Source organism: Etheostoma spectabile, chromosome 13 (genome assembly GCF_008692095.1).
Source record: "Etheostoma spectabile isolate EspeVRDwgs_2016 chromosome 13, UIUC_Espe_1.0, whole genome shotgun sequence".
NCBI classification, from domain to species: domain Eukaryota; kingdom Metazoa; phylum Chordata; class Actinopteri; order Perciformes; family Percidae; genus Etheostoma; species Etheostoma spectabile.
Window position 1 is genome coordinate 17,905,990 of NC_045745.1, and position 20,391 is coordinate 17,926,380.

General features: G+C 40.1%; 2 protein-coding genes across 7 annotated transcripts in view; one reads left to right on the forward strand and one right to left on the reverse strand.

The window, feature by feature from the left end:
* The window catches only part of dpysl3 (dihydropyrimidinase like 3), a 40,844-nt gene extending 28,813 nt beyond the window's left edge, over nucleotides 1-12,031 (forward strand). For 2 of the 4 annotated variants that reach the window (XM_032533039.1, XM_032533040.1), the window contains exons 9-14: nucleotides 639-795; nucleotides 1,623-1,764; nucleotides 2,657-2,827; nucleotides 6,224-6,403; nucleotides 7,880-8,051; nucleotides 10,207-12,031. In XM_032533039.1, coding sequence (XP_032388930.1) covers nucleotides 639-795; nucleotides 1,623-1,764; nucleotides 2,657-2,827; nucleotides 6,224-6,403; nucleotides 7,880-8,051; nucleotides 10,207-10,301 — 917 coding nt within the window. In that variant the 3' untranslated portion in view covers nucleotides 10,302-12,031. Of the gene's footprint in view, nucleotides 1-638; nucleotides 796-1,622; nucleotides 1,765-2,656; nucleotides 2,828-6,223; nucleotides 6,404-7,879; nucleotides 8,131-8,627; nucleotides 8,639-10,206 lie in introns of those variants that run through there. The other 2 variants (XM_032533041.1, XM_032533042.1) reach the window with 2 other exon arrangements.
* Nucleotides 12,032-15,625: 3,594 nt separating this feature from the next.
* stk32a (serine/threonine kinase 32A) overlaps nucleotides 15,626-20,391 on the reverse strand; it is a 74,375-nt gene continuing 69,609 nt past the window's right edge. For 2 of the 3 annotated variants that reach the window (XM_032533044.1, XM_032533043.1), the window contains 2 exons: nucleotides 18,306-18,370; nucleotides 15,626-17,867 (listed from right to left, as the gene is read on the reverse strand). In XM_032533044.1, the coding sequence (XP_032388935.1) occupies nucleotides 17,759-17,867; nucleotides 18,306-18,370 (174 nt within the window). In that variant the 3' untranslated portion in view covers nucleotides 15,626-17,758. The remainder of the gene's footprint in view (nucleotides 17,868-18,305; nucleotides 18,371-20,391) is intronic. The other variant, XR_004334577.1, reaches the window with a different exon arrangement.

A 20,391-nucleotide genomic window follows, 5' to 3' on the forward strand; every position in this document is an offset into this window, starting at 1 on the left:
AACCGAGGAGGAGACACTTGAATCCGGGGAGTAGTGGAGTCAGAGAGGGGTAGGCTGGTAAATCAGAGGCAGGATGGAGCAGGAAGCCTGAGGAGGGGACCGAAGGGCGAGGCCAGCTTACTGGAGGTAACAGAGAGGTATGGAGACGATGGCTGCCGAGAACAAGCAAAGAGAGATCAGGACCACAAAAATGCAAAAAAATGGTGAGTGGATCCGGGGTTGAAGTACTGAGCTTGATTGTAGCTGGCAGGTAGGTGTGCGTTTGGGAAAAGGTGGTGATGATGAATCTCAAAGGTGTGCGTAGTCAGCTGGCAGCAGTAGTCAGGAGGGGACGGGTAAAAACACAGGACACACAGAGAGAGGCGGGGCCAACAGAGAAACTAAACATGGAAAACACAAAAAGGAACTAGAAAACTAGAAACAAAACAAAAACTCACAGCCAGCCAACCCCAACCATAACGCTGCCAGAGACTAGGCATGGTTCATCTTCTGCAAAGTCTCCGAAGACGCAGAAGATTAAACTGCTGACAAATGAATCCGGATTCATTGATCTGCAACTCATGATTTTGAAATGGCTAAGAATCACTAAAAATATATCGCTGTACTTTTTAGACTTTTCATTGTTATTTCTTTTGCAGGACATGTTGTTTTTGGGGAGCCAATCACGGCCAGCCTGGGGACTGATGGGACACACTACTGGAGCAAGAATTGGGCCAAGGCGGCTTCTTTTGTAACATCCCCTCCTCTTAGCCCTGATCCCACCACTCCTGATTATCTGAACACACTGCTGTCCAGGTATCTATTACAGCACCTACCTCTGGTTAGGTTGTTGACCCTTTTTTTAGTATTTCACATGATAAGATATCATCTTTAATCAACATTCGCTGGATCCGTTCAAGCAAACAAAGTAACGTATGCACTCTGTCAGGAGTACAGCGTAGTATGCGGCGTAGTGTGTGTCGTAATGTGCGGCATAGTGTGTTGCGTAGCATGCAGAGTAATTTTGCTTGCTGACATATTTTAAAATCTGGCTCGAGTAAATTAAAAAATTGTGGTCGCTATTGACTTGGCTATTTAAAAAAGTTTTGGTTTGTGCAGTTAGTCCTGTTTTGCACCAGTGACAGTTCTCTCTGACCAATCAGTGGTCTTCAGTGTTTTATCTCAACCTTTTGGTATAGGCTCAGCTTTATTGGAACCTCAACCGAGGTGGTACCAAAAAAAAAGTACCAAGTACTATCCACAACTTTTCCTACTAGAAAACCAAAAAAGAATGGTTCCAAGCGAGTTGAGTTGAGAAAAGCCCTGCCATACCATGCAGTGAAAATGTGGCATATATATAGGTGTGCAAAGATTATCTTTGCCTGAAAATAGGAATTCTGCATTTAGTATAAGTTAAACCAATTCTGGCAGTCTTTGTGAGCTATATGGAAACAGGAAACATTAGTAACGGTTTGTGCTCAAAGAACAAACTTTGGCATGAGGCATATTTGAATAACTCACCGCCCTTGTTCTGTTTTGTTGCGGGTTTCTTGCTAAAGTGAATAAACAGATACAGAGAAAAAGATGCTGTGCTGGTACAATTCCATCTTAACGCTGTATTTTTATGTTTCTTTGTCCTACAGTGGGGACCTGAGCGTGACAGGCAGTGCTCACTGTACCTTCAGCGTGGCTCAGAAGGCCATTGGAAAGGATGACTTCACTCAGATCCCAGAAGGTGTTAACGGAGTGGAGGAGAGGATGACCCTCATCTGGGATAAAGCTGTGGTGAGAACTAGTTTTCTTCAGTACCTTTTATTCCCTTTTTTAAGAAGAAGGACAAAGACAAAAAGCAAACAATTTGTGACAAGCAGATTTATTCCTGTTCTCTATATGACTTTTGCTACTTGCCCTACATTGCTCTCCTAGGCTATTACTCTCTCTCTTACTCCCTCTTCTCTTCTTGTATTGTTGTCACTGTCTCTGCCTTGCTTTATCATTTCCTTTTCTGTCTCCACATCTGTCCTTTCCTTCACCCTTCCTTGCAGCACACTGCCTTCATTTTTCTCTTCCTTATCACTGCATCAGTGTACTGCTAACAGACACTCAGCATGTGGCTTTGGACATCTGTGAAGTGCTGTGCTGCATGTCAAATAGGAATGGGATTTTGAAATGTTAAACTGAACCTATTTCCTGGACGCAGTCCCTTAAAATATAAGCTTGCACTAAACTTGGCCTAAAAGCAACCTTGTGAGCTGCTGGCTTGTTTATAAATGTATTGAGCCGGGGTAGCTATCTGTTTCCAGTCTTTATGCTAAGCTAAGCTGATTGCCTCCTGATGGCAGCTCCATACATAACACAAAGACTATGAAAATGGAATGGATCTTCTTATCTAACTCTCTAGGAAACTTAAAGATAAAATATTCCTTTAATATCTTGTTCATAGTATCTGATGATTGCAGTTGACAAATCTATCAATGGGATTCTTGTAAGAACACCTAAAAATAGCAACATGTTGAAAGGGAATGTCATCTAAATGTAAACCAGCTTGAACTACATATATCCAATCCATTTATATCTAGAAGCAAAATGCAATTTTACCCATGCAAGATAAAAGGGGTACAATTGTATCCAGTAACCAAATGATAAATGCTAACTATTCTCTGTTTTTTTGTCCCAGACTACAGGTAAGATGGACGAAAACATGTTTGTGGCAGTCACCAGCACCAACGCAGCTAAGATCCTGAACCTGTACCCTCGTAAGGGTCGGATTGCCGTGGGCTCTGATGCCGACTTGGTCATCTGGGACACAGACTCCATCCGCACCATCACCGCCAAGACACACAACTCGGTACGTACGGAGCGGACTGGTCAAAGGTCGAACTTTGTATTTATTTATTTATTTATTTATTCATTCATTCATTCTTTAACAGAAATCTCAGCATTTGAACTAGTGAAAATATGTGGTCTCACACCCTCTCAGTAAAAACTTTCCTAGAGTGGATGAATGCAGAGGGTAGTACACCAGCATTGAGGGGACTTTTTATTGAGTAATGTCAATGCTGTTATTGTTCCAGTAACCCTGGTGGCATCAATTCGAATGTTCTCAAGTGCAGACATGTTATTGGCTATAAATCAAAAAATGCTTTGTGTGTGTGTGTGTGTGTGTGTGTGTGTGTGTGAGAGAGAGTGAGAGTGAGAAGAGAGGGGAGGAGAAGGAGAGAGAGAGAGAATGAGAGAGAGAAGAAAAGAGAGAGCACACATTTTTGAACAGTTTCCAGAGAGCTCACAGATCCTCTGAACGGAAATAAAGTCTCAGAGGATGTTCACTACTAATACAGCTTGCGCTGCATTGCCACATAACCAGCTCCCAATGTGAAGTTTAGCCTCACTAAATCCATAAACCCTCAGCAATGACCAAAGTAATGATTAGGAAAAAAATATGGATTATTTAAATGCATTGGCTTATCCAAATATGAAAAACAGTATGTCAGTGATGCAAACATTGTCCAAAATACCCTGTAAAGTCTAACCCCAGTAAATCAACAGGGAATCTATGTGCTGTATAATCAAGAGGTATTTCCTTCCTCTACATATAATCCAAATATTTTCATGATTGGAGAGCCATGGTGGGTTTAAAGAATGGGATTCATTGCACAGGATTGTGTAGGCCAACACTGATATTTCAAATATGTTTACAAACCACAGAGATTAGGAACATCTGTACACATTGCTCGTAAGTAGGAATCAGCTTTGGTCATGAGACATTTCATGTCATGGGAAACATCCCATGCAATCTGAATCAGAACTTGTAGTGTAGCGTGACAACCAATTACTCCATCCACAGCTTTTTCAATCCACTTTGCTTTTCTTTGAGTCAGATTGGACTGCTCCGGTGACTTAGGCGTTTAAGAAGCCGACTATGACGCACAGCTGAAAGACTACCTCATTTTATATATTTACCTAGCAACAATTTAACAACATTAGTAACAGACATTCTATTGCCCGATAGTGCTTATTTCCTTTAACAAAATACATCACAAAATAAATGAATCCTCCTGTAGTGTAATTTCGAAACAAGAGAAACTACATTAGAAACGTGAAACTGTAGTATGCAGATATTGTTTGTACTCTCTCTGAGGGTCTAAGACAAGGGCCTCACAAAGACACACACACACACACACACACACACACACACACATTCTCTCCTACGCACATTTTACATATTTACATAATGAGGTTTCTACCATTACACAGACATCAGAGGATCCCAGACAGGCCAGTCAGCAGCAGAGGAAGTGTTCAGGAAATTAAGGCTTTACCAGCCTAGCACAGATCTTGCTTTTACAGAAATACAGTGAGTGAGGAAAAGAGAGAGTGAGGACAGAATGCATATGCTAACTAACGAGTGTGGGTTGGTTTTAGGAATGATGAAGTGAAGTTTGTATTTGCTTTGCTTAAAGGCCTGATGGCGGCTGTTTAGTAGGAGAGAAAGAACACTGCTCTGTCTCCAGATGGAGGAATGGAAAGAGACAGAGAGCAATGGATTAATAATACGCCTTCTCCAAATGTGGAGTACATCCACTGAGGATCCGTGGGTTCTTACATAATGATGTCACCCTTTCATTTCCTGCCGGTCGTCCTTCCAGATGAAAAAGAAGAGAGCAGAAGAGCAGAGCACAGCAGCTCCCAGTTCCAATAAATCTACCTTAATGGATAGACTGACGACAGGAGCGCCTCTGTTTACCAGCACACAGTGTTGGGGAATGCTTTTTCCTGTTGAGTAGACTGTGCTGTGTCTCAGTTTGTTATCAGTAAGACCATATCTGGTCTGGATTGGTTGTCATAAAAAGACATAGATGCATACAAGTATATTTTGACACATAAACAAGAACAGGCAGCAACACACACACTCTGAGACACACTTGGCTCAGTCATGACATCATGTTTGGCATGCAGTAAGTCTTAGTTATGTCCTGTTCTGACCTGAATTTGGACGGCAATAGAAAACAGGGCTGTGTGCAGAGGAAATAAGCAACAATGGATTGAGGGGAGTAGACCATCATGTCGACAAAAGAAAGTTGGCACATGGAAAATTGGACAAGGATGAATACGGCACAATGTTGAAAATAAACCTTAACCAAGCAAAAATGCATGAGGGAGAGAAAAACAGAGGGTAGAAAACAGACAGCAAGAGGGATAAATGAATGAGGGGGGACAGACAACTGGAAAGAGAGAAAGTGAGAGAATGAGGTGGAGAGTGAGAGGAAGGGAGAGAGAGTGAAGCATTAAACAGCAGCTGGAAGATAGCAGCTGTTTTTACATGCCAAACAGGCAAGTGTAAGATCAAGGTGATGGGTGATAAAGAATGGGGGGGGGGGGGGGGGGGGGGGAAGTGAGTGTGGGATTAAGAGAGAGTAGAGGAGAAAGATAGTTTACAGTATGCTTTCACTTCCTGTCTCTTCATCCATCCTCTCATAGCTCCCCCTGTTATTGTCTTTTTCATCTCCTCAATCCCTTCATCAGTCCTTCAACAGAAGGTTACAGACGATTTATTGTCTTGTTTTTGTTTTGTTTTTCCCTCAAAATTCTATTAGATTAATGGAATTTAAATTGATTCAATTTTCAAAACCGAAATGATCCTAAAACCCTGTGACAGATTAATTGAAAACTCCTTCCTGTTAATTCTTACTATTAATGGAGTTATTTGTCTAAACGTTTGCTTCAGTGTTTCTTTTAAAAACACATTTATCAATTCTTAGAAATGTGTTCCCCGTCCTGTTTATTTTAAACAGTATGTTGACCCTTTATAGGACTCATGACATTAATTTGATTTAAAAAGTCAGGTTTGTTTGACAGAATTCTCTATTGAGGACTTAACATGATGTTTTTTTTTCCCGCTCTTCATCTTCCTCTTCTTCTCATCTTTATGGATTGTATGGATTTGTGAACGCATACAGTATATGAATATGTCTCTTACTAAATTATAAATATGGTTCACATTTACACAAAATAAATGTATTATTGTCAGTGTAGCTGCTCTTGTAGTTTTTGCATGATCATTTTACGCATTCATATAGCTGTAAAATTAGACATCATGTAGGCTATAATCTTTTTTTGCATAAGTTATCTTAAGTAACAGCATGTACTGCTATGTGATTAATATATCTAATGACCCCACCCTTGTTTCTATTCTATTTCATAGCTTTTGTTTCAAGTATCTAATACTTTTATATGTGTGCTTTAGGCTACCGAGTACAATGTCTTTGAGGGCATGGAGCTGCGTGGAGCTCCACAAGTGGTGATTTGCCAGGGGAAGATTGTTCTGGAAGATGGGAACCTGCATGTCACCTCTGGCGTGGGTCGCTTCATACCCTGCTCTCCCTTCCCTGACTTTGCTTACAAGCGTATTAAAGCCAGGAAGCAGGTAAACCCATTTATTTACACTTGATACCTATTTACACTTGATACAGCAATCATTTTGTGTCGGCAGTTGTCATACCACGGTATTTCCTTTGAAAAAGAATATGAACCATACAATGTTTAGAGAAAAGGATTTGTTGATTTCGATAATCACCCGTACCAAGTGACACGCAAGGCAGTAAGAGGGCTTTAGGAAAAACAAGGGAATATAGAAAATGTAGAAGGTAGAATACAAGATCTTATGGATTGTAAGTGAGGAAGTATGGGAGTGTGGGCTGAAATAGACGTTACAGTGATGGAGAGGGAAAAAAGGGCGGGAGGGATGAAGGAGGATGAAGGCAGTGAAGTGGGATGCGGGGGAGATACAGTAAGTCTGACATCAGCCTTCAAGGTTCAGCTACAGGGCGCTGGCTGCACTTTTACACCGTAGTGCAAGATGTCCATGCAATGAGGGTGGCCAAGGCTTTATCATCATTGTTTTAAAAAAGATACAGGGAGTTTGGATACATTTTCAGAGAGATCTCCCACACACAGTTAAGGGCTGCAGTTGAAATAAGTCCCAAATTTACAATTTACTGTAGTCTCACGAGAAGATTCAATAAAGCTATTTAGGAATGTTGCTTCTATAACAGAAAAAAACTCAATGTAGCAAAAAGTCTGGGAAAGTCTCTCCTGCAGTAGAAATGTTATATTATGATAAGAGAGATAACATTGTAAATGTGACGTGCCATTACAATATGAGTGCACATATTCATTCCTGTTAACCACAAAAGGCTCTTTAAAACACTTGTTAGAGTACATACTGGCGGGCCGCCAACACGGAGGTCTAGACTCCAGTAGCTGTACCTGATCTGAATGAAGGAATAAACAATGACAATCCTATTCTCCTTCAAAGTATGAAGAGTTAACCACATTGAACATCTGAAACTCAAAGCAGACTCTGCTGTCTGCTCTCTTGCCTTATCTTATGGGCAAAAAATCTCATTGTTTAACAGTTTCCTAATTTGCAGCTGGCTGGTGATGAGAACATGGAGCTGTAGCAACAGTCTGCTGTTGATCTTGGTAGCAGTCACTGTTTTGCTTTCTCCATTTACAGATGTCTCTTTTTAACTCTTGACGGAGCTTTCAAGTTCCAACCTCTGAGTCACGCCACTAAAAGACAGACTGACAGACAACGGCTTGTTCACTACCAGCATAGAGCTTGAACTTGCTTTAAAACTGATACAAATACTGTAAGCTGCGCTTACTTGTGTTTGTCTTTGTAAATCTGGAACTGGTTCTTGGCAGGAAAAGGACTCTTTGAAAAATGCATATATAATTCAGTTGTATAGTTACACAAACAACCATATAATGCAAAACAGGTGTAGATTCAATCTTTTGTTACAAAACTACTAAACACCATAATGTCTCTCTGTGTTCTTACACGTCCCTGCCTCCTTAATGCTCTCCTCCATCTCTGCTCTTATTGTTTACCCTATAGCTGGCGGTCCTGAGGGCTGTACCAAGGGGAATGTACGACGGCCCGGTGTCTGAATTCTCCATGTCCCGTGGTGGCACCCCCTCGGCCTCGGCACGTACCTCTCCCACCAAACAGCCCGTCAGAAACCTGCACCAGTCTGCATTTAGTCTAGCAGGTAACCCTGCTCCATGTGGTGAGCCCAGCTTCTTATTACAAACCCCTCCCCTATATCACCCAGTCCTTCCTTTCATCTGTTCATAGTCACTCTGGATGTAGAAACATCAAAGTGACATTCATGTGCATCAGTCGGTCCACCATCCCGAACCACTTTTATCTCAACTCAGCTACTACTTCATGCTGGGAAGGACAACAGTCATGTGATTTTTAGCATGTTGCTCTGAATGATGCATTCACATCCCTTGGCGATAAGCCACAAGCCTCCAGCGTAACCTCATGATCTCTCATTATCCTGTTTCATACTTTATGATGTGCTAAGTATATCACCATGTTTACATGGCGATTTGTATGTTAAGGCATGATGTAAGGCTGCCCGCTTTAGCTCCTTTTGGTTTCAGTGACTCATCTCTAAAAAAGGTGTCTCTTAAATCCCTTTCTCCCGCTGAATCCCTCTCTTACAGAATCTCACGCCTGTCAAATAGAATACTTTTTCATTGCTCTTTAGGACAATGTGACCTCTGACTGCAGCCTTTTTGTAATGTCACGCTACGTTCGGCAATGAAGTGTTTTCCACAGTTACACTTCCTGTAAGTCATGCTGGATATGAATTTTGGCTCAAGGCCTAAAACATACAATATTTCAGTCCAGGCATCTGGACATGGTCTATTAAGAAAGCCTATCTAATGTGAGAGATCACAACACTATGGATTCGCATTAAACATCTGTTCCATTATGCAGTATCAGGATCAGAGTTGACAGTCTGATTGTGCCCCAATGTAAAGTCAGCATAGGATTAGCTTTGATTCAGAAAACAAAGGGTGAGAAAATGTTTTTGTCAGACTACCAAACAGTGACATATTCTACACATGGTCAAATTGTGAACCAGATTGTCAGTGTTTCCACTGTTGAGTAATCAAACAGAGCAACCATAGCTATTATTGTAGCCAGTCATTCTGCCCTCCCTGTCAGACAGAAGTCACCGAGAGCAACCCCTTTTCACCTGGACAGAACACAGCTGGACTCACCGGGACATTGTCTGTCTTTGTGAATGCATGTAGAATGTTTAATGGTGGATGACTCATTTTGAAAGTCCACATAATGATGTTTAGCCTTGGGCTGTGTTCATGAACCTTTACAAGCTATGTATGATACCTCATCGATGAAAAAAGACGATGACCTCCGCTGGAAAGAATTTCCACATTTGAGTACATGAATTTAGAGGGGAGTGAAACTGCTCCTGGTTTCCCAGGCTTAGTTTTCTTGTATGTGTGCATTAGTGTGTGTCCTATTAGAATGAGCCAATCTAATTTAGGGCCACCACCTGTAGAGTTGATTTACTTGTCTGGAATGAGATGGGAAGGATTGTTTGGTTAGATACAATGTATCACAGTCTGACATCATTGTACTTTCCATCTATAGTATTTACTTGTCAACAATTTGTTGCAGCAGACGCCCTGGCTCATCCTTTGGAAACACCATGTTTTATGTCAAACTTTAGCTGCTTTTGTTAACGTTTCAGCAGCGCTCATACAGACCATGGTCTGCTGAAATTTGAATTCCCCTGTCATCTCAGTGACACATACCATACATCATAGACAATAATAATGTGTCTTAAGACTGGAATGTAATAATGTGAGTGTATGACAAAAATATTTTTTGTGTGATGACAGCATAAAAGCTGTTCTGTGTAAAGTAAGTCAATAATGATTGACCGATGGGACAGATTCTGGTTTTAGGAGCAGGGATAACTTAAAGTAATGTAAATGTTGAAGTGTTGCTGAGCACAATACTTCTATGCATGAGCTTCACACATTGTCATACACGTTACAGTCACTTAATTTGTCCAGTGGAGGGTTCACACATGTGTGCTGCACTATTAGCATTTATTTATTTGAATTTACTTGAATTTTAAATCATACTGTTACATCGGAGGCCATTTTTACAGTTTTTCTTTGTGTTCATTTGTCTGCAGACCAGCGTGAGTATAAACCACAGTCTTTTAAACTTCTCTATAATCTTCTTTTTGCCCTGGTTTTCAATTTGCCACATTTGCAACTTTTTATTTCCCCCTATTTTCTCCCTTCTTTCTCCCTACTGCCTTACAGTACATGCTGTTTGCTCTTTTTTCCATGTACCTTGCTTTATCTTTCTCTCCTTTTCTCTCTGTTCAGGCCCCCCCACCCCAGATGACATCCCCATCAGGCCTGCTGGCCGGCGTATTGTAGTGCCCCCTGGTGGTCGTTCCAACATCACAACCCTCAGTTAAACGGCAGGAAGACGAGGGGAAGCGACCAGAAAACGACAGCAGCCAGAGTGCAGGATAGAGGGGGGGAGGGAGGGGGGAGGGAGGGAGGAGCAGATGCAGAGGACCATGATTAGTTAAAAGTTACAAGAACAAAAACACTGAATCCTCATGCCTTACCTGACACAATGCTACCTTGCTCAGATGAGAACAGTATCCGTTTTCCCATTTGAAGTTGTATTAAAGTGGTTCGAAATTGCTACTAAAAGATAAAGTTACCACCAACGCACAATACACAGGACCAGTCTTTAGCTTCACTTCATCTCAGTATAGAATACACCACAAATGCAGTGAAAACATGTTCACTTTGTGCTTTGGAGTAAAAGAGCAGACCATCACATTCAACCAAGGAAGTAAACAGTGTTCTCAAAGGAAAATGGAGTCCACTTTTCTCAGTATGATGCAATGGTTCTTTCATCCTGCTTGGCTTTCAATGTCACCCCCTTTTCAGTAGCCTGCTTTCTCCATAGTCAGCAAAACATAACACTAGATCCCACATTAGCCATGTATTATCATGCAGTACCGTTGATTAGCTCTAGGTGGCATTGTATATAAGTTAGATGTAATGTAGCTTTGTGAATGATGTTGCAGCGTGTTTGGGTTTACTCGACCAAGTTAAAGGTATTCATCAAGTCTCAGAGCGGGAGTGCCATTGGACATGAAGCTGCATGGGCCACAATAACATGGGGGATATGATTCCTAATCCTTTTGCCCACCCTCCTCTGAAGGGCTTGATGAATACTATCCGTCGTGATGTATTGAGTGAATAATACTGATGTTAAAAAAGGAAGACAGACACACCTGCTTAAGAAAAGATTTAGCGAAGAATAAATAATTTTCATTTTAGAAAGGGTATTTACAACCAAAAAGTTTATGAGTTTTTATTTCCTGCACTCCATCTTGTCTGTATAAAAAAGAAACATTTTAAAAGAAAATGTCCTTTGCATTTGCTTCTAGCTTATTGGCTGCTTCTGTCACCCTGAAATAATATTGAAAACGAGAATGGAGGAAGAAAGATAAAAAAAAAATACTGTTCACTACAAATACACTTAACTGTCCTTTGTAGCTCAACCATAACTTGTAATGATGCTCTTTGCAATTGAGGGAAAAAAAGAAAACCAGATGCAATTAAATTAATAAGTAAAAAACACCTGCTTTCAGATAACAGCACTTCACCTCCTGCTTTACTTTTTCATTCCTGACGAACTGGGCTCTCATTTTAGAACAAGAGGAAGACCATCATTCTCTTGTCATTTTAACAAAGCCCTCTGTTGCAATCCTGACCAATACTAATACAACATAAGCCTGAATATAACTATGGGCCTAAGTAAGTTTACCTGAGACACTCTGAGAGAACTGATTGTGTTGGGGCGCCTTTGAGCACTTTGTTTTCACGTCTCTGCTGTTTTCTGATAAGGCAGAGGATTGTGGTGCAGTAAGGGGAGCTTTTATTTTGTCACTGTCCCACTGTGGGGGAGGGCGGGAAGGAGAGAGTATTTTTTATTTGGCAGTGGTGGGGCAGATGCTGAGGCAGGCACAAGTGGTGGTTTGTTGTATTTATGTTTGACAACCTTTGGTATTGTTTTTGTTATTTCTTTTTTACTGTTGTATCAAAACCCAGAAATGGCAGGTCAAAAATAAGGTGTGTTGTGGAGGTTAGATTTGTTTCCTGAATAAACATGAGTTGCAACTGACTGCGTGGCATCTCTTATTAACATTATTCAATTTAACAACAAGAAGTATGAACTCAGCCTACTACTACTGAGCCTACATTTTTCACTTCACTAGGCACTGTATCTCCTTTTATAGCATATACTGCCATTCCAGTGAGTCATGGCTGTGACTGATTGTGTGAACAATTCAGACAAAGTTAAGAGGTTTAAGTTAAATAAGCAACATGCATAATTCAAGCAACACTGGATGACGCCGCACGCTTGACCTCCTGTCACAGCCACAAGAAACAGGGTTTCTTAGGGTGACTCCCACAGACATATCAGATGTCAGATCTGTAGCAATTCTAATAGCAATAATAAACAATTAAATACTTTATACTAAGACAAATATTGAGTCTTTAGGCCTATGGAAAATAAACAATTTCTTAACACTGGATTAACAACTCAAGGCCCATGACAAGTCGTGGATGCCCATATTTGATTCAATCCATCTTGTGGCCACCAGGGGCAGCACGGAGCAGCCTAAATTGCTCCAGAGTGTAGAAGTAGACTAGCTAGAACATCTGCACTTAAGTTACCAAAAATGCTCCTAACTGATGCTAACAAGTTCACCTTCCCGACTGTTTGTTAAATAAGCAACTTATTTAGCGCCTGGAGATTTCTCCGAGGATTACGATACATAGACTAGTACAATCCAACCTTGATAAACAAGTTACCTTTTTTTTTTTTTCTTTTTTGCAAGTGGTAGCTAGCTAATAAACATTAGCTATGGCAACATGGCGGTACCGCTTACATTTTAGCTAACACACAGCTGCTTTTAAATGAGCCAACGGAACTCCCACCAATAAAGGAGTTCCAGTTTAAGGTAATTTGTCATTTATATGGTGAGATTATTATTGTTATTAGTTGGCGTTGGAAACATTCAAGCAAACAATGAGGAAACCTTTACAACTGGTTCTTCAAGCAACAGCTAGGGAGATAGTTTGGCTGGCTGCTGAAGTTAGTTTTAAGTTGGATATTCGTCATTCACAGTTAATATGACATGTTTGATTCTAGATAGTTCTAACTAGCTGACCGGTAATTATAGATATCAATGTTTTTTTTAATCAATTCTAAATATCGAATAGCAGTTAAGTGTGTGGTTGCATGCAATGGCTTTATAAGGCTTATTTTGAAGTAGCTACAGGTTAACTGTAGCCTTAGTTAACAAAATCATGCTAATTTACTTGGGGCGTAAAAGTACAGTAGGTTTACATAAACGTATTGACATTTAGATGTTTTTTTGTCAATGTTGCAGGGAGGGATTGTAAAAGAAGAAACTGTAAAAAGAAGTTACAGTGAAGAATAGCTTGCAAGCCTGTGTTTGCATCACATTCTGGTGCAACATCACGTTAAAACTCCAACAGTTTACAAATGTAAGTTGCATATCTGCCTTTCTTTTTCTGACATTTACAGTAATCATAATGGCATAAAGGTGCACATCATGATGAACATAATTTAATAAAACCACACCATTTTGACTCTCTCACTGTGTGGTCTGACAGATTACAGAAGTATCCACTCAGTCTCATTGTGTTTCCTGGTAGGGGTTTACATAGGCCTACACTGGCCATTGCTATGTGGTTAAGTAATAAAACTGCTGCAAGTCCCTTAATGGAGAAACGGTGAGTCAATGTCTCATGACATCATAGTAACATGTCAGAGAGCTGACGAGTGTATAATGCAGAGGTCTGGAACAAGAGATGACTCAGCAACCTCAATCCAAATACTGTTTGTGTGTGTGGTGACTGCTTGTTGGTGTAGCTTACAAAATGAGAACGCGTATGACTGTAATGCAAAGACATTTCTGGAGAGGATCATGTAGATTAGTTGTTTTCCAGTCCTTTCCATTTTTAAATAAGCCAGAGTTAGTGTGTTTGTATGTGTGTGTCTGTCTGTGTGTGTGTCTGTGTGTACACAGCGAATAGGTAACAATTTATTTTTGACATTAATGTAATATTCCGAGGTTTGCTGCTTCTATCTGTGGGGATTTTGAGCAAATTGGGGAAGCACTTATCATCTGAAAATCCCTCTCCAATCAGCCATTAGTGTGGAAATGTGCTGCCTCAGCTCAGCCCACTGTGGGGGAGAAGGAGCGGTGCTTGCAAGATGTCCTGTGAAAGTGGTCGACACTAATCTGTTAACTGTGGATGTGTATGGGTGAGAGAGAGAATAGGGAAAGCAAATGTTGCACGTCTGATGATGATGGTGCATTATCAAGGGAAGCTCTGTGACATATTGGGGGAGAGAGAGAGAGAGAGAGAGAGAGAGAGAGAGAATTGTAACACTTTAACAAATCAGACCCAGTTCATGTGAAGATAAACAGCAGCCACTGAAGTTAGAGTTAAAGAATACTTTTTGTTTCCATTTCTTCTCTTGTATTTAAAATGTCTTCAATGCTTGTCCTTGTTGCTCAGTCATATCTCTGCATACGAAAGTCCCTCCACCCCTCCAGGTTAGTAACCGTACCACTCGTCAGTTAACATTGGGGGGCAGCATTACTCTATATTTAGAATAGTGGGGAGCAACCTGCACATACATATCTATATCCAAAGACCTTTTAGCATGATTAACACCCTTTCCCCCTTTTAAATCCCTTCACTTTTCTTGATTTTGAAAAAAGCTTTTATTACCAGTGTAATTCTCTGACCCATTTTACTTACAATCCTTATTCAATGAAATATGGCAATTCAGAAAGACAAAGTGAAATAAAGCACAAGGCATAGTCAGATTGGTTCAGAAAAAGAAAGTAATTTAAGGCACACCTTAATAATTTGCAACTCCATCACATTTTATACAATATACACACAGTGACTACTGAAGGACAATAACACCTTAAAAGGAAGGAAATAAACAGCTGTGGAACAAATCTGTTTCCAGACTAAATCATTTGGTGTTACCTGGGTCAAATATTATTTGTCAATTATTATTTTGTATTTTAACTTTTTGGAATGGTTGAATCTTCTGTAATAATACAAAATAATAATAATAATTATTATTAAAAATAATAAGATAATTATCGTAATTCAACCCAACCCATCTGGTGCTCCTATTATATGAACAAAGTAAGATAATCATACACAACTATAATTCACCCCCGGTATACCCAGGATCACCCCATCTGTTTAACTATCCCACTATTTCTTACAACTTACACAGGAATCCACTTTTGGGTCTGTAAAATTACATCATAACAATAACAACAACCCAAAGTTGAGTACCAATTTTCAATAGAAAAGTGCCAATAGTAATGAATTGAAAAGAGTGAAATATGTTTTATATATAATAACAAGTCTCATCTACTTGAAAGGATTGAGTCGTATTGCAGATAGATAAGATTAAAGTCAATAGAATGACTACACATTTACTTAAGGATTTTGGAAAAAAGCTTAGGTTTGTACTACCTACATTTATAGTTTAAATGAACCAGCTGTTTGCCATAATTATGGTGTGAGGCAGGGGCCGGCAACCTTTTTTAATGAAGTGTCATTTTAACATGTTCTTGTTATTCAGTGTGCCATATCAGCGTTAAGCCTGCTGTCATTTACCGAGCTCGCTCAGGCAGTTTTTTTGCCCCCTTTGTGCCGTATTCTGTGAAGAAGGCAATGAGTACTAGCCAATCAGAGGCAGAGTGGGGCGGGTCTTCACGGAATGCGGATGGGGAAAAAGTCAATTAAACTACTGTAATTACCAGGATGTGCTCTTGCGTGCCAATGGCTGTGATAGTCATTTAGGATGTGGTATGGAACTTTTCCAAAACACTCTCTTGCACACTTATTGCAAGTGTGCCATTGCACCAATGGCTCACTTGCAATAAGTGTGCCCTTGGTTGAGCCGCATGCTAATGGTGGCATTCATGTCTAAGGTTGCTGACCCCTGGTATAAGGCATCCCTCTGCATCTTCAGAGGCAGGTGTGGTTTCTTACAGTAAATCTCAAATCGAATGAACAAGGGAGTGTTGCATGGCCTGCGGTTGTTTATTTGTTTCCGTCATTGTTTTCTTGTTAACAATTTTGAATATAAAAATCAATATCAAGATTTTGTGTTGTGTTTTTTGTGTGTTATTATTATGTGTTATCCAGCTGGTGCTGAATTACTGTTGAATACCATTTGTACAAGAATAATGTTGCAGAATGCATTCTTCTATGGGAGTAATTCATTGCAAATACAAATTTACAGACTTATCTAGTTGCACATGTAATTGGCTGTATTCAACACAATAGAGGAAGGACATAAACTATTTGACAAAAACAAGTTCCAATGCAGACAGTAACTGACAAATAAACCTTATAGGACTCAGCCTATTAATCCTTGTCTATTAAACCCCCCTAAGGGAATAAGTAGTCACTCACAGCTTTAGATTTTGTATGTCTCTCTGTGCATAAACGCTACAGTTGATGAAGAAGCATGTGCAAAGCAAGGTTCAGTGCAAAAAATATAACATCTACTCTTTCTTAGTTCTCATAGCTATAAACCTTTTTTGAAGACCCTGCAGGTCATTTGCAGATTGAGGGAAAGGTTAGTCCAAATCCGTGTCAGTGTTTTAAAGGAAAACTAGATTGACAAAAAAACTTTCACCAGAAGGTCCACTTACTTATTGTGCCCGGCGCTTTCTACCGCACCCGTTGGCCATATCTAAGCTACTTCATATAAGCTTCCACGGTCATGAATCGACATTAATGATTAACCTTAAAACAGTCGTTTGGTAAGTGCATTTCAAATTTTCAATAGTTTTTTTTCAATAGTAACTTAAAGCATACGCAAGTGAAGAAAACACGTGTTGCCTATATCTGCAGTTGATGGAGCTGGTGCATTGTACCAAATGCTGCAATCCTAACACCTTTGTTAGCTTGACTAGCAAAAGCTAAGCATAATGACCACTACAACAATGTGTTGGCTGCTATGATAAAGTGACCCATTCACGCTCAAGCCTACAGTGCAGCTCTTTATTTTCTATCTTAGAGGAATCTGTGGTTGCTGTCTTAAAAACAAAGGCCTCATTTTACCTTACTAACCTCTCTGTTTTAATATGTTGTACTCTTAGTGTCATGCTCAATTCTAAGTTCTAAGAGTTTTTAAATATGTGATGCTAACCCAACTTCTTATGCCAATTCTTGTTAAGTCCATTCCCACGTAGCATTGTCAAACCATTGTTATATTTAAATAACTAATCAACCATAAAATGCATCGCTGAGATTAAAAATCTAAGTGTCCTGCCCAAACCAGCAGCAGTACATAAAGCGTTGAGCCATAGCTGACCACGTCACTTTATTTCCTATTACAGCTAAGCTGGTGTGGCATTGTCTCCTTTTTGGCAGACTTCCTTTTCACATCAGCACGCTGCCCAGAGTAGAGGTTGAGCAGACCTTAGAGCACCAGAGTGATGTAAGGGAGCATGATATGAATGACCCTCTGTTGAGAGTCGTTCTTCTTGTGACAAGAACGTGAAAAGCCTCAGTCTGGCATGGCTGCTGCTCTCAGAGTCGATTTAACTCCTGCAGCTCTGGAGCTCTTGATGTTTTTGTAAGTGAACAGTGACGCACAAGTGCATACCGCTTTTGTGGTTGTATAGGCAATGTAGTGGTACAAGAACAGATCTGAGTGCCTGTGCTGATAGAACAATAGGTGTCTGGGTGTAATTTGCTGATCTACAAGCTGTGGGCAGGGGCAAGTGATAAGGGACTAGCTAAGGATCTGCGGTCATGAGACCTATCCTGATAAGTAGGCCGCCGGTTCAACATTGTTGTTCTGTCCATCCTCTATTGCCTTGTTCTTCTCTTTCATGGACAGCTCAGTGGACTCCACCACTTTCTTTGACCTGTTGAGTAAAGAACATCATCTTTAGAACACGTTATTGACAATTTATCAGTTTACCTTAACATTTGGCCTGTGATGGTCAAAGATAGTGGCTACTATTATTTTATCTTTCCCATAGACATTTGATGGCCAAAATTAGCGGATTTAACGGACGATTTTTTATCAATTTACCATGACATTTAGCTGATCTGTGTATTGTTAAAACAGTATTTCACCTCTGTGGAGGGTCTTTTTTCATACATCTGTGCTGTCTATGCAGTAGAATAGTGCAAACATTTAAAGAATTGGTGCTATGTGACCAGAAAAAACAGAGAAAAGAAGATGTGATATCCCTTTATCTCAAAAGGTAAGACAATATCTAGTCTCATATCACAATGTTATATCAAAATATTGCCTAGCTCTAAGAGAACGTGTTGGGCAGGTAATGGAGGTTTCTTACTTTTCTCTGTTGAAGACAATGAAGTCTCTCTGGACATTATCCAATCTCTGCTGCAACTGACCGTTCTGGAGGAGAGACAAACAGCACATCAGCAACTCTATGATCAATGCTGCAAATCTGAAAAAGCAATAACAAAATCTGTGAAAATCATTAGTCCTTTTGGTACCAGCCACATAATTGGAAACTTTTGCATTGATCGCACATACATTTGTTTTGGTGGGACTGGTCAGAGACATAGACACCTAGTTTTGTTGTACCTGCTGCTTCACACCTGAACACAAAGTATAGTTTAACAGGCAGTAGACTGTACACCCTACTTTCCTCATATAAGTTTCTTGATTCTAAGAATGATTCTAATATGCCAAAAGAGGAAATTGACTTTAGTGGACACTTGTACTCTGTTGTCCCCAGCTGCTCCATGCACTCCTTCATGTGTGGCCCACTTAATTGTGCAAGAACATCCGGCCCTGTCATGCCAGGCTCTACTCACACTCCTGAGGCTTGTACTACGAATAAAGATCTACATGCCCTGGATTTTTTTTCAGTCACCCGGCTTCACCTAACTTAAAAACCGCGACCCCGCACAAGCTAGGAAACGGTACTAGTAAAAAACAGGGTTTCCCTATCCAGCAACACGCGTTCACATAAAACAGGCGGTGTTTACACAGCATGACCAATCGCAACCATCTACCAGAGCCGCATATTTTACATGAGAAGAGCAAACTATAATTCTACATAAATATGAAGAACACAGAAACAGTTTTACAGGCAAAATGCAATACAGTCACTGCTTCCTAAACCAGGCAGTAAAGCAGGCAAAAATAGCCGACGTTGTTATTTGTAAATCACAACACTTATTAATATTGCATCCCCATCAGTCAGGCACAAGATCTGACCATAATTACACTTGTGCTTTTCATAAACTGTTGTTGCTTTAATACTGGCATTGGTAAGCAATCTAAGAGCAAATTATACATATAAAACATAATTTAAACGGGGACATTCTAAAACGTGGAAAAGTTGTTTTAGTGTACCTAAACAACGATCATTGATTACCAAATTTTTCTCATACTGCTCCTCATAACCTCTGAAAACTGTCAAAAAATCAAACTCAAAGTCCAATTATTTGTTGTACGCAAGATTAATGTTCTTTTCGGCCTAGCAAATTTTGTAGTTTTTTTCACATACTGTTGCAACAACTAGTAACGTTAGAAAAACTACAACACCACACTGGATCTAGCTAGACCGGAAACAAAACAGGCACGTCGCACACACTTGTTTGGGCTTGCGAGCCGGCCAAAGAGTAGTGATGTTACGTTTTGAGTGGATGGCGAGTGCGAGACACCGAAATGGATGTCAATAAGATTCTGAATGGAAAGTTTACTTTTTAAATGGTTCCCTTGACAAGACCAAAGTGATCTGTGTGTTTTGTCATGCGTGAACTGAGCTATCATCGCAGCATGTTGATGTCCAAGCACACAGCTGATGCAAACTCCCCGCCCCCTCGTCAAAGTACTTTTTTCACCCTTTTATTGATGGACAGTGTTACATTGTGTGAGAGATTATTTGTTCCAAGTGTGAATGACTGCTCCAAGTGAGAATGTTACGTGTGAAATTGAACACCACAGTAGGCTATACCAATGTTGTTTGCACAAAGCAAGCCGATCCACTTTTCCATGTTGATAAGAGCATTAACATGAGAAAAATAATGGGACAAAAAGAAATCAAGGGACATTTAGAATAGATAAAATTGTGTAGTTAATTGTGAGTTAACTATGACATTAATGGGATTAATCCGATTAAATATTTTAATTGTTTGCACTAGTCATAATAATTGGACCTTGGGTTCAATTTTTTGACAGTTTTCAGTGGTTATGAGGAGCAATATGCGAGTAAAATTTGATGAACAGTGATTGTTGTTAAGGTACATTAAACCATGTGTAAACCACGCATTTTAAAATGTCCCTTCAAACCGATGTGCGCATTGACAACACACGGCTCAAATGTCGAGTCAACAAATCGGGTATTGATTGGTCAGTAGAGGGTGCTTTTACATCGGTTGATCTCTAATCTCCAACATAACCTG